Raw genomic sequence first — 14,313 nt, 5'->3', positions numbered from 1 at the left:
CCCTGCTCTGGCGTTCCGGCTTTTATTGCTTCTTTATTTAAGTATTATAAAATAAATGAAGAAATATATAATGAAGAAAAGTAAAAATTAATAAATTAATCTCACGTGTCTGTTTCCCATTCCCAGAACTTTAGGAAACGCACGGTAAAAGTTCCCGGCACGTGCACCTGCCTCGTTACAGGTGTTTACACCGAAAGCTGTGACCGTCAAATTCTGTAACCCTATAAAAGTATGTGACCTGGTTAAAACTATGGGAAAAAGACTGGGGGGATTGGCCAAATATTGTGAGGTGAAGTCTCACACTCATTGCTGTTGTCACTAAAGCATTTCCACGGCGTTCAATAGACAGACCAACACACAGGGGGCCACCAGTCACGTTGCAGTAACACAGCTATAAACATATGTGACCTCGTGGTGAAGTAGCTGAAATTCAGCACCCTCTAGGGTCACCGAATCAGAGTCACGATTTTTGGCGTAACACCAGAATCTTCCATCGAATTTCTTGAAACGTTTTTGTGTTGGCCTGTGTATCGCTGCATGTTCCACCATGAGAAAAAAAGACATACACACTATTTCTCTATCACTGAGAATAGTTTCTCTCTCATTTCTCCTGTCGGTGTGTGCAGAAGCAGCGGCTCTCCAGGGTGAATCACCCCCCCCCCCCCCAAATCCAAAATGCCCTTTCATATGTGCCCAAAACAGCAGACCTGGTGATATGCAGACCGCAGACCTACCTTCTGTTCCAATACCACCGATACAACCACAGGGAAATACAAAACGTGACTACACATTTAAACACTAATCTGTCTTTTTGGCTTACTATTTGGTGTGTGCAGGTATGCAGATTTGTTTGAATGAAGTACATTTTTACATATCTGGGATTTGCTTGATTTATTATCTAGTAACTACGGCAACCGTCTTGAAGGCAGACACACAAATGAATCTGTTGCACGAAGCAATGCATGGACAAATACAAATAGTCCCACATGAAGCTTGTTCTATCATTTGACAGCTAGAACAGAAGAGTGGGTTTTCCAATTTTAGAACTGGAAAACTTTTTCGACGAGCTAATCTGACCAATCGCGCGCAGTAACCTCAATGCAGTCGTTAGATAGTAGACGACAGAAAGGGATTCTAATGGTATTGTCGAAATGCGACTATATATGGTCAGGGTTATGACTGATCTCTCGGGTGAAGTGGGTTTCTTGCATATTTCCTCTGACGGTATTCCTTTATATTGGACAACGATGTTTTTCGATCACGTCTTCATTATTGTTTTTCCATTTGGCCTCTGTTCTGACGCACGTCTCTCTCTCTCTCTCTCTCTCTCTCTCAGCTGTTTTGCAGTCTTTTCGTCTTGGAAAAAGGCATGTCCCGATATGTTTCCGTTAAATCGTTCTAGGTTAATCACTCCCTACAAGACTGGCAACAAACAAGACTTACCATATTAATAAGGATATTGTTTTTATCTTTGTTTAATTACGCACATGAATGGATCTGTACGGTAAGGTAAGACCAAACTATATATTTTTACGGGGGTGGTGAAACTGATAACATAAAATAAAATAAAATGTATAATAAAATATATTACAGTCTGTGACAATATACCATCTTGTACATGGTTATGTTTCATTTTAAAAAATAAAGAAATATTCACAAATCGTTTTTCTACAGAACTACCCGTTTCTACTTTCGTTGTTTTCGCCTTGTTATGACCAGATGCATTAGTAGAAATATATGAAAGACAATTTCTCCCCCCAAAATTAAATTTATTCCATTGTAATACTTTTAGATTTCGGACGTTTAAAAAGCATCCGGTCTTCTGAGGACCTAATAACCAACTATTAGCCTGAATTTATCAAAGTAAAGAAAACATTGCATGCTGAGTAATGTAGTCCTAATTGAAATCCATTTTAGTGCGAGTGAGCCGCATGAAACTACAAGCCCCGGCAGCGAACACGGGCTTGGTTGCGTGCCTGGTAACGCGCCTTCGCTCGCGCGCACCCGTGCATCCAGTAAGTGGAGGACAGCTCTCGGGTGCTGATTTTACGGAGAGTGCCGGAACTGAATAGCATCCCCGCACAATTGATAATAGCGATCTGGCGAAACCGGTGAAGCAGTTTGCTGAATGAGACACGAAGCACCTATACAGGTTTGTGTTTGCGGTGTTTCTGGGTGCTTAACGCTGTCAGTTTTCATTATCTTGTTTGTTGAAAGCGATTCATTGAAATCGTCATGGCATGGATACGAATGATTGATGTGCAGCTACTTCGGTTGATATGCTTTTTGAATGGTAACTGAATGATTAAATATAAAACAATAGAAGTACACAAATCGCCAAAAGTAGAAATCTGGCATTTTACGCACGTCCTTGTCATTCACGACCATGTGGGCTACTGCATTTGGCAACGTTGCCATATTTCTGATTATATCCGTGTTTAGAGCACAGTATATCTGTACTAATCAACCGTAAAGGGGTTTCATATGAATCATCCGGTATGGAGAAAAGAGCCGCCCTCCTTTCTGTCGCGTCAAGGGGCAAATCAGAGGAAATCCGTTGTAATATCGCTATACCACGCGGTCGTTGAAAAAGTAACAGCTTAGGAACCTTTTGCTACTTTGAATATTTAAGAAACGTTATAAAATAGTACTCATTTGTACACCCTTACCTAATAACAATAGTACAATAGTGATATGTTTATATGTGCGTGGATGAATGATTTGACCATTTTCAGTGATTATCCAATGGTAAATCTGTCTTTGTTGTATATTTAATTGGAGGTGGTATTGTACAAGTCTGGCTCATTTATGTAAATGTACACAGTACAATGTCCAGTGTTATTTCAACTCTTAACAAATAACATTTGGACCCACTCTGGAATTTGGGATCAAATGTTATCTGTAGGAGAGTTGAATTAACACTGGAAATTTTTCTGTGTATTTTCATATCATGGGAACCTGTGTGACCGTTCACATAATGTAATGTAGTAACACCGTTAAATAACTAGGCAATGTACCATGAACTGCTTTAACTTTTTAAAACACTGAAGTGACCACACAGAAGCTTTAAAACTGATTTGACTGTATGAATGATATAAGTACGGACCTTTGGTGAGGGGGTTGGGGGGGGGGGGGTTGAGGTGCTAGCATGTTTGCTAAAATGCAAACACATTCCCCTTCTTGTCTGACTGAGGACTGGCAGTGCCGGGTTGGGTTCGGAACAGCCAGATCAGGGGCGTGTGTCTTTTTCCTGGAGAGCATCACAGGTTCAGGTCCGGCCTATTTAACGGACAAGATGAGGCCCGCCATGAATGTCCTCCCTGCTGGCCTGCACCATTTTACAAAAGAATTTGGCCCCCCAGGAGAACACTGGCGTGGTGGTCCGCTTAAGTCCACAGTAATGTAGTAAAGGTGAATGCTCACCGTTGGTTTCGTGGGACTTCCTGTGGAGCGGGAACTCCAAGTGTATCTCGGTGACATCTGTGTCCACCCTGTAATAAGGTGACTCCTCATTGGTTGGTATGTGCCAGTTTGTGATGTCAGTGCTGAAGGATGGAAAAGAGACATTGGACAAGAATTTTACATTGTGAGAATTGTTGGCGTGTGATAGGATTAATAAAAGAGTTTAGACAGACTGATGTATCCAAGCACTGGTGCCAAGTATAAAGTAGCCTAGCCATGCAAACAAATGGAGCGGCTTAGTTCATGTTTGGCACCGGTGCATTAATACACCACAGTCTGCCCCGGCTGTCTTTTATTAGCCTAAAAGCTTTTTATTAAACTCGAGCTCCAAACAGGAAGTGAGTCCAGAAATAACTTTAGGCCATAAACCGTAGAAAAAACATGGATCAAAATCCCTGTAACGTCACCCACCGACTTTCCACGGGCTTGGTGAAAAGCATTTTAAAAACCACGGACGTAGTTTGCGCTGCTGCCAAAAAACTGGAGCCAGAGACTGCGCAGTAGGAGAAAGGGGGGCCCTTATATGGGCGTGAATTCCGGCCAATCCGGGTCGTCCGCTGTGCACGGGAGAGACAGTGACTCGGCAGTGATGCAGACCGTCCCAGATTCGTCCAGAAATTATTAAAATCATGTCTAAATAGCGCAATAAAATTAAAATTGGCACATGGGGAGACATTACATGAAGAAAAAAAACACTTGCTACTACATTTTCTGAGGGGGGAAAAAATGATTGACTGTATTTTGTCTGTGTTGTCACCATTGACTTGCGTCGAAACGTAAATATGGCTGAACCACCCGTCAAGTCACGCCAAAAAAACATGTGCTTTGCTAATAACCATCGATCGGTTACCTCTGAAGAATCAAGAATCCTTCTGTGTGGGCCTCCAGTTGGACTCAAATCAGCTCAACCACTAGCCTTATAACATACCTGTAACACTAACTTATGAAAATTCCTATGACACTACCCTACAAAAAAACCTGTAACTCCTATTACTCAAATACCTATAACATACCTCTGGCTTGCAGGAAAACTAATCTCATAAACTTTAGCTCCCCTTCCAGAAGCTGTATAAATGGTGTCTGTGTTGGAGACTTGGCTCGAGTGTATAACTCAGTTTTATATCTTTAATGCATCTTCTTATCTGTTTGGAACTGAGCGCGGTAGAGCACCCCGAGGGTGTTCGTCGCCATTTTAGAGAGCTGAGAGCTGAGCGTTCGTTCTCTTTACAGATGGCTACCACACAGGACGCAAAGTTCGGCCAGAAGGAAAACTCGGACCAGAACTTCGACTACATGTTCAAGCTGCTGATCATCGGGAACAGCAGCGTGGGGAAGACCTCCTTCCTGTTTCGCTACGCCGACGACTGCTTCACCTCCGCCTTCGTCAGCACCGTGGGCATCGACTTCAAGGTCAAGACCGTCTACAAGAATGACAAGAGGATCAAGCTGCAGATCTGGGTAAAATGATATGCGTGTGCGTGTGTGTGTTCGCGAGTGTGCATGGAAACATGTAGTCTATGTGCGTGTGTGTGTGTGTGTATGGAAGCATTTGATCTGTGTGCGTGTGTACATGTTTCACATTAGTCATGAAGACATATTTCTTCACGACTAATTTCAGATCCACAGAGTAACACGTGTGATGGTGGGTTATTTACGAGCAGCCGCACGCTTGCCCTGCTGAGGGGACGTGTTGAATGCAGGAAGAGAGTAATGGATGAGAATGACAATAAAACACTGACGCACATTCGTCAGGGCTAAAAGCGGCGAGGGAAGTATGCCGTGACTTGAATCGCAGCGGAGGGGCGGGTCTGTCTGTGGGAGAAGGCGGGCGGGCTGACCTATCAGAGCAGTGCGGGGTGGGGCGAGGGAAAGTAAAAATGGTGGGATGGAGTTCCTGGCTCACCGTCGTCCCCTGCTGGGGGGAGGACCAGGGAAGAAAGGCGTCGCTCCGTGCCCATGCAGCGAGAACAGAATAGAGCCTGTAGACACAATGTGAATCTGTAAAATAAATAAATAAAAAAAGAAAAAATGTCCTACGTTGCGGTGCTTCCAAAAATACCTTCCGAGAGGTGCTTCGTCTCCAGTGAAAGGACATGAGTGTGTGAAATGGCGAGGTCCCCATAAGGCCAGTAGGCGCCCTGTCTCCAGTGAAAGGACATGAGTGTGTGAAATGGCGAGGTCCCCATAAAGCCAGTAGGTGCTCTGTCTCCAGTGAAAGCACAAGTGTGTGAACTTGTGAGGTCCCCAGAAAGCAGCCTGTGCTCCAGGCCGCCGCACTGATTAGCTAAACCCCATTGCCTGTAATTCACTTCATAGCCCTAAACAGTTCACTGGGAGAGAAGTTTGCCGTGTACCCTGCCCACTTACTTAACTTGGTGACTCAGTGCTTAGTCACCGTCTGGTTTACTGGAGCTCAATCTAACTCATCTGAGGACGGGTGTAATTGTGTGTGTGTGTGTGTTGATCATTTGTGTGTTAATCGTGTGTGTTAATCATGTGGGAATCGCATGTGTGTTGATCATTTGTGTGTTAATCATCCTCCCCTTGACTCCCTGACTGTAGAGTTCAGTTTATTCTGTTGTGATGGGGGGGAAAAATCATTAGAGGCTGTCTGATAACAGACAAACACTCGGCTCCTGTCTGAATTGTATCTCCGCTGTTATCGGGCCTACAGTTTTAATTATGGCCGATTGTTCCGATTCCTGGAATAAGCTTCGGTAAAGACCCTCAAGTCTGAACTGACGTACTTCAGCAGCACTTTACCTGGGCCTTCCAGGAGTCAAACAAGATTTCTCCGAAACAAGATTTCTCCCTAAAACTGAAATACATGTTGGTTTTCTGTTGAGCGTTTGCAGATGGCTGAGGTGATGAATCAGCCCCTGATTCACACAGATGGGATGTGGGACTCTCACAGGACTCTCTGCTTCAGCATGAACACAGCAGGGTGGGGGGTGGGGGGGGGGGGGGGGGGGGGCATTGAACACCATGAGGTTTGAGGAGCAGTGATCATTCATGCGGATCAAAGGACTCTCCTGCTGTCATTCATTGGAGGATGAAAGGAACCAGGGCTGCTAAAAGCCTCACTGTCATTGGCTGTGATTGGGGGGAAAAGTTGCCACAGCAATATTGAGTATACTGAGAAACCAGAAGAAACAGGCCAATTATGACATCACTTCTTCACAAGGTAGTGAACAGTAGAAAAGACTCCAAGGAAGAAACGGAACAGATGAAGGGAGAGAAAGGGAAGGTTTTGTATGATATGAGATATATGGGTTGCTGGGAGTGTGGTGAGGTCACATCTGTGTGAGCTATTTCGGTTTCATTCAGTTTTTTCCACTCGAGTAATTAGCGTAGAACGATTGATGGAACAACTAATTAAGCTAAATTGACATAGCTGTCTCTGTGCTTATGAGGCTGATATTAACAAAAATGTTGAATAAACAAATGTGTTTATTTGGCACAGACACGCCACCAACTGCACATCTTTTCACACCTCAGTGCTTAGATTAAAATCTCCGTTCAATTAGCGAGTCAGACTTAATTAACAGAGAACTCAGGTGTAGGATTAATCAGGCTCACTAGGTGGGTCTTGAGAAAACACATTTTGGAGACAATGATCCATTTTAATTAAAATGACTGCGACAGTGTCTGTGTTCGTCCCTTCAATTCCACAAGGTATTCTTAATTTAAAATTTTTTTTAAAAAGAATTAAAAAGTGACAAGGGCCACTTTTACCCATGAGCCTCCCCTGTACCTTCAGTGGTCCAGCAGTCACAGACTCCAGGCTGGTCGTCACGGCGATGGCCGATATCCATGGTAACCCCAGAGGCCCCGAGGGTGTTTCTGGCTTTGGTTATGGATGTGCTGGGAGATAAGAGCCAGGGATCTGCTCTGTCGGTCACACGATGAGAGGCCCCCGTTATCATTTAATGAGTTTCATAAGGTGCCATTCCCACCTCTGCTGTGGAGCTACTGCCACACAGAACACAGGGCAGCCGAGGTCAGGGTATGAGCCTTCTGTGTGTGTGTGTGTGGGTGTGAATGTGAGAGAGTGTGTGTGTGTGTGTGTGGGTGTGAATGTGAGAGAGTGTGTGTGTGTATGTGTGAGTGAGTGTGTGTGCGCGTGTGTGTGTGCGCGCATGTGTGAATGAGTTTGTGTGTGTGTGTGTGTGTGTGTGTGTGTGTGTGTGACATGGCAGGGGGCCATACAGTGTACTGAGTGTTGTCTACTGTATAGCTGAAAACTGCACTAAAGCAACTTTCTAACAATAACTTTGGTGTATGTGTGTGTGTGTGTGTGTGTGTGTGTGTGTGTGTGTGTGTGTGTGTGTGTGTGTGTGTGTGTGTGTGTGTAGGACACAGCAGGACAGGAGCGGTACCGGACCATCACCACAGCCTACTACAGAGGAGCCATGGGCTTCATCCTGATGTATGACATCACCAACGAGGAGTCTTTCAATGCTGTGCAGGACTGGTGAGTCTCCAGCCATGACCTTTAACCTGGAAGCAGAAAGTAATCATTGTGTAGAGCTAGTACTATTTCAGTTCCCAGAGTTCCCAAACTAAATCATACAGAAACTAACTGCAAAAATCACAACTTGCAAAACCAGAAAGGCAGAAAGGAAACTGGAGCAGATTAGGATAATATAATAATATAATATAAAATATAGGTGGCATGGTGGTGCACTGTTGCCTCACAGGAAGAAGGTCCATGGTTTGAATCATGTCCATGTGGGTTTCCTCCAGGTACTCTGGTTTCCTCCTGCAGTCCAAAGACATGCAGTTTGGCTAAATTGCTCCTAGGCACGAGTGTGTGAGTGAATGGTGTGTGCGCCCTGCGATGGACTAGCGACCTGTCCAGGGTGTATTCCTGCCTCTCGCCCAATGCACGCTGGGATAGGCTCCAGTACCCCATGCAACCCTAACCAGGATAAGCAGGTTAGATGATGGATGGATGGATGGGTAATATAATATCTGGCCCTATATTTATGAAGTGTCTCAGTGTAGGAGTGCAGATCTAGGATCCAGTTTCCCCTGTCCTTATTCTAACCTTCTACGTTTTGAGCTAAAAGGCTAAACTGATCTGAGATCAGTAGCCCTGTCTTATAAACGTGGGCCTGGACAATTTGAGATGGACCTCATTCTTCATTGTATTTGTTGAGGACATTTGAGATCTGTAAATGTGGGCCGCGTGCTTGAGCAGTCGATTCAACCGGTCACGACCAGTTCCTGCAGGAATTTTGGCACCGTTAATTGCTAACTTGCTCTCGCACCTTCCAAACTGTATCGATTAGCATTAGCGTCAGCTTAATCGCTTACTAGCTTCCCCGAGCTCTCCGTGGCTCTCCTTAATTAGTTCATACACTGACTGTGATGAATGTGCTGTGGCTAACGGCTATCTCACGTGCGACCGCGGTGCGGTTAAATTAAGTTCCAGAGCAGGAAAGTGTTACATTTTAGGCGATGACATCTGGCAGAAACTCTATATCTGTCCACCACTGAATGAGACAGGCGCTGCAGACAGTGCTGATATTGTGTGCGATATGAATTATGATTTTTGCCCAAGATGGTGCGTATGGAACAGCAGGGGCGGGTGCACCAGGCAGGCTCCCAATAACAGGACTAAACAAGCTAGAAAATACGATTTTATCACACGCGTTTTATTATAGGTGCACCGTCTCAGAGAAATATGATTTTATCAAAAGTATATATCGCTATGAATGCTATCAGTAGCCTGCTGATTTTGACCAGTATGTGTTTCACTGTGTGAAGCGCTTGATCGATTCAAACGAGTCAACGACTGACAGTGCATAATTAGCTCCACCCATTATGGGGTTCGTGAACCCTTGTTCTTACATCATTAGGAAGAATGCTAGCATGGTTGTGCTGCACAAAGCAAAACAATCCATTCTGTTCAGCTCCGAGTGCATTTATCGCCAACGAGTACATTCTGTCCCTGCTGAGTTAACCCGGCATATCGACGTAAAAAAAAAATACGCTTCTGAAAATTCCTCTTTCTGTTTTTCATGGGTTTTTGTGTGTGTGACTGGATTGGACAAATCCAGCACTGTTTCCATGGTAGCCAATTCTTGCCAGGGGCAGACAATTGTATCCGACGGTGACCCGACCTGATCCCCCCCCCCCCCCCCCCCCCCCCCATTCTGTCCTTCCTTTTCTCTTTCTTTCCCTCCCTCTGTTTTTCTCTCCGTCTCCCTCTCTCTCTCTCTCTGAATAACAATTTCTCCAGGTCAGCTCAGGTTCTGTGCTGTCTGAGTCTCGTGGACACGCCCCCTTTACAGTGATTTCATCACGTCAGCCATTTTCTCCCGAATTTGGACGCTTTGATCGTTACTGTGTGACAAATGGATTTCTCGCCTAAAAAAACGTGTCATCTAAAATCTGCAGAGAGGGAACTGCATTACTGTACTTCAGGATTGTGTTTAACATGCCTTAACATTGCAACGTTTGCCGGGTGTGTTCTGATGTTGCCTGCTGAACAGACCTGGGTACGAATGCTTTACCTGAAATACTTAACACTTTAGACACCAGTGAAATTCCTACGAAATACTGACAATTAAAAGGGTAGTGTACATACAATTAGTCTTTTGTGGGATCATGAAAATTCTCTTGGATTCTGCTGTTCACACGGTCAGTAACATCTTTGCGTGAACATTCTCAGGGGTTTTCACACTCTCCTGGAATCTGAAATACCTATGTATAAATTTGTTTTGGATTCAAATACTTTTGTCCTCCATTGATCTTGCCTGGTGCAACTGAGCCTGCCAATATGATCAGAAGGTGGGGTTTCATTGGTTCAAATACACTAGACAAGATCAGTAAAGCGTAGAAAATTAGAATACGTATAAATACTTACGTATTTGAATCCAAAACAAATACGTATGTGACTCAGGTCTGGTACAGGGGACTCAGGTCTGGTACAGGGGAACAGTGCACTAATGGGCGTGTGCGGGCCGACCCTGTCGCAGGTCGACCCAGATCAAGACGTACTCCTGGGACAACGCGCAGGTGGTTCTGGCGGGGAACAAGTGCGACATGGAGGAGGAGAGGGTGGTCCCCGCCGCCAGCGGCAGGATGCTGGCCGAGCAGCTGGGTGAGTGTGCCACGCCCGAGTGGAGGGAGGGGGGGAGGGAGGGAGGGGTGAGGGGAGGAGAGAGGGGGAGTGAGGGGGAGAGACAGAGGAGGAGAGGGTGGTCCCCACCATCAGTAGCAGGATGCTGGCTGAGCAGCTGGGTGAGTGTGCCATGCCTGGGGGGGGGGGGGGGGGGGGGGGGGGAGAGGGAGAGAAAGAGGGAGAGTGAGAAGGGGAGTGAGGGGGAGAGACAAAGGAGGAGAGGGTGGTCCCCACCATCAGTAGCAGGATGCTGGCTGAGCAGCTGGGTGAGTGTGCCATGCCTGGGGGGGGGGGGTGGGGGGGGGAGAGGGAGAGAAAGAGGGAGAGTGAGAAGGGGAGTGAGGGGGAGAGAGAAAGGAGGAGAGGGTGGTCCCCACCATCAGTAGCAGGATGCTGGCTGAGCAGCTGGGTGAGTGTGCCATGCCTGGGGGGGGGGGGGGGGGTGGGTGGGGGAGAGGGAGAGAAAGAGAGATGGAGAGAGAAAGAGGGGGAGACAGAGAGAGAGTGAGACAGATGGGGAGGGACAGGTGGGATAGGGATGACTGGGAGAGAATGAGAAGGTGCGACAAGTATTTTTAACCTCCCTCCCCCCCCCCCCACCCCGCAGGGTTCCAGTTCTTGGAGACGAGCGCCAAGGAGAACGTGAACGTGGCGCAGACGTTCGAGCGGCTGGTGGACATCATCTGCGTCCAGACCGCGGAGAACCCGGAGGCCGACCCCGCCGTCGCCACGGCGACGCCCAGCGCCAAGCTCACGGACACCCCCCCGCTCCTACAGCCGCCCGGCTGCGGCTGTTAATGCCCCCTGCCCACACAAAATGGCCGCCGCCCCGGCGTGCTGTTGCCATGGCACCTTATGTCTAGTCTTATGAATGTGCCACGCCCACCTGCATACTTCCCTAAGTCCACAGTACCAGAGGATGTGCACGTGTACCCCAGAATTTTTCGTGGATGTATATATTTTCATTTTAAAAATGCACCGTTAAGTATTAAAACTCAACAGAAAACAGTGGCGGACCTATGAGCGTGTGAAGTATGGGGTCATTTCCTTACTGCTGTGTGCCAGAACGTGATCTGTGAATGATCTATCAAACTGTGAATGATCCTATGAAACTATGAAAATCATTGGTGAGTTTGTGAATTAAAGAAGTTTATGTAAATGACAAAACGAATTATTAATGTTTCTCTCCGCACTACCCTGTTTTTATGTGCGACACACACTCGCCCTCTTGCTCCCTCTCTCTCTCACACACAATCTCACGCACACACACACACACACACACACACACACTTTTGGCAGGAGACAGGTTGGGACAGAGCAGAGTCCAAAAGAGACAGGGAAAGCAGATTGTGTGAAAGCAAAAATCGCACTCACTCTTTCTCTCTCTCTCTTCACCTTGTGTCCGTCCTTCCTATTTTTACACAGCCAAATATGTGCAGCCAAACAAGAGATAAAATAGGGTGCATCCCAATACTCAAACTCCTTCCCTCCACTACTGTCCTGTCTCCTTCGTGCCCCGGAAACCGATCTTTGTGTCCTCCCTCCCTCCAGTGTCCCAATATTGAAGACGACAAGCAAAACACACAGAACTGTATTGGGGAAGCGGCTTCAAACTCATCCTTTCCTCCAAATACTTCCGGGAAAGTTATGAGTGGTTGTGGGGGAGTGGAGGAAGGGAGGTGAGGACAGGGATGCACCACTTGCCTTGGGTTTGAGCAGCGATGTGAGAGGTGTTTACGGGGTCAAAGGTCACAGTTACGAGGTCACATGGTCGATCGTCACGCACCTGATCGTTCGCAGCGTCACCCAGGGAGTTGAGGGTTTCACTTCCTGGCATTCGCGGGAGAGCGCCCCCTCTGGCTGACGTGGGGCCTGCAGTCTGGCCGCACAAGCTATACATACGGCGTCAACCTTCCTCCTCCTCCTCCTCCTCCTCCTCCTCCGCTCCAGAGGAGACCGCACGCTCGTGTGCCGTCCGACCGAACCGACAGGAGGAGACGCGGTGATGCGATGCGGGCGCGGCTCGGAACACGAGCGGCGCGGACGTTCCGCGCCGCGGCGCTGGAGATAGCGATCCTGTCGAAGCGGGAACGGCTGCCTTACCTGTCAATCACACGGCCGCTTTTGCACAGAGCCCACGCTGGGGGGGGGGGGGAGGGGGGGGGCCTTTGTGCTGCAGAGCAGAGCTGAACAAAACATCTCACTGCCGCTGCCAGAAATGTAAAAATAATAGATACGGTCTATTCTCCTGAAACTCGCTGCTCTTCCTAATACATTTTAAAAAGGGCGATGAAGAGGTTTGGAGTGCCGTGGTAACCGGATTGGGGGGGGGGGCGGGGGTTCAGGGGGGGTGTGGGGGCATGGTGTGAAAGTGAGTCACAGGTGTCCAGAGAGACCGGACTCACTGCCGTGAAGCAGTCCTCTGGTTTTATCCTGGATTCTATTCCTTTATCTGTCATGGTCAGAACATATCCCGGACACCATCACCACGGAAACAGCGAATAAGGAAGCGCCCAGTTCAGAACGCTACCGGACTCACACAGGTGGGGTACGCATCACTAGTCAATTACAATTTTTCATATACATTAAGGCCTTGAATATCAGGCTTGAATGTAGGAAAAGGCACAGATTGCGGGCGAAAGCTAATTTTCTCAAATAAATAAATAAACGCTCCATTAGCAATATCTATCACCAAAGCAATGAAAATGAACAGAACAAAGCTCACTCACACTTATCTCTCCCTCTCTGTGTGATTAAGGCAAGTTTGCTTATTCGCATAAAGTGTCCACCAATAGATGTCACACCATCATAAAAGAAGAGTAAACACCTTCTCATGTCACACAAAACTGCGAGCAGCTGCGCGTGCGCGTACGCACGTGCGCTAAACCAGCTGATGCTGCTGCACACCACGTCTCTGGAGTTTCCTGTGGTGACGACACAGCTGCAAAAAGCGCAGATTAATTTTAGAATAATCACTTCTCACGTCTTTTCCCATAAGATCATAAGATCTTTTAAAACAGATTTCCCCCCTGACTAATAAGGAAATGATGATTAGAGACTGATTATCAGACAATTAGTCTCAGGCAGTCTTGGGCACGTCATAAGTACACATAAATAACTTTGTTAACTGATAGCACGAGAGAATGACCTAGTGACCCACAGAAAATCAGCATATTTTTGTTCATCAAGAAATTTAGAAAGACGCGCCGTTCGCAAGGAAGAGTTCAAGCACACACCTTTAGACGGATAACAGATGGGGTAGGGTAGGTAGGTTTTCTGTTTGAAATCTTATTGGGCCTGATCAACTAAGCCCTGGACTGCTTGAAAAACCTTTTAGCACACACAAAAGCAATAACATGACCAATGATTGGTCATGGTATTGGTTTTGCACCAATCACTGGCTGTCTTATTAGTTTAGCGTGTGATATAGGGCTTTGCACATGCTGAAGATCTTCCTAAATTAGGCCCATTGGCTTTTTAATTTACCCATATACACTCTAAGTTCGCCCCCTGGTGGAGGCACATTGGAAAAGCATGTGAGCTCAGGAGATAAAAAGGTTTTCTATTTTAAAATATAAATATTTTAAAATTGCAGATCAAGTCTGGCCACAGGCGCCCATTGAAAACTCAGATAATGGATTGATGACAGGGTTTGGATTGAACCAATCCAGAATGTAGTATGATTTGTACTAGTACTATGATTAACAACAATAACAACA

General features: G+C 46.6%; 1 protein-coding gene across 2 annotated transcripts; it reads left to right on the top strand.

The window, feature by feature from the left end:
• Window positions 1-1,299: 1,299 nt before the first annotated feature.
• Window positions 1,300-11,756, top strand: rab3c (RAB3C, member RAS oncogene family). Of its 2 annotated transcripts, none has more exons than XM_035379408.1 (5): window positions 1,300-1,509; window positions 4,693-4,920; window positions 7,818-7,936; window positions 10,449-10,573; window positions 11,202-11,756. In XM_035379408.1, the coding sequence occupies exons 1-5, from the start codon at window positions 1,492-1,494 to the stop codon at window positions 11,390-11,392; spliced, it is 681 nt and encodes a 226-aa protein (XP_035235299.1). In that variant the 5' UTR covers window positions 1,300-1,491; the 3' UTR covers window positions 11,393-11,756. The 2 variants fall into 2 exon arrangements, with proteins under 2 accessions (XP_035235299.1, XP_035235298.1); XM_035379407.1 differs by lacking the exon at window positions 1,300-1,509 and adding an exon at window positions 1,995-2,152.
• Window positions 11,757-14,313: the final 2,557 nt, after the last annotated feature.

Source organism: Anguilla anguilla, chromosome 10 (assembly GCF_013347855.1).
Source record: "Anguilla anguilla isolate fAngAng1 chromosome 10, fAngAng1.pri, whole genome shotgun sequence".
In the NCBI taxonomy this organism is placed as follows: domain Eukaryota; kingdom Metazoa; phylum Chordata; class Actinopteri; order Anguilliformes; family Anguillidae; genus Anguilla; species Anguilla anguilla.
This window is presented reverse-complemented; position numbering and strand designations above follow the sequence as displayed.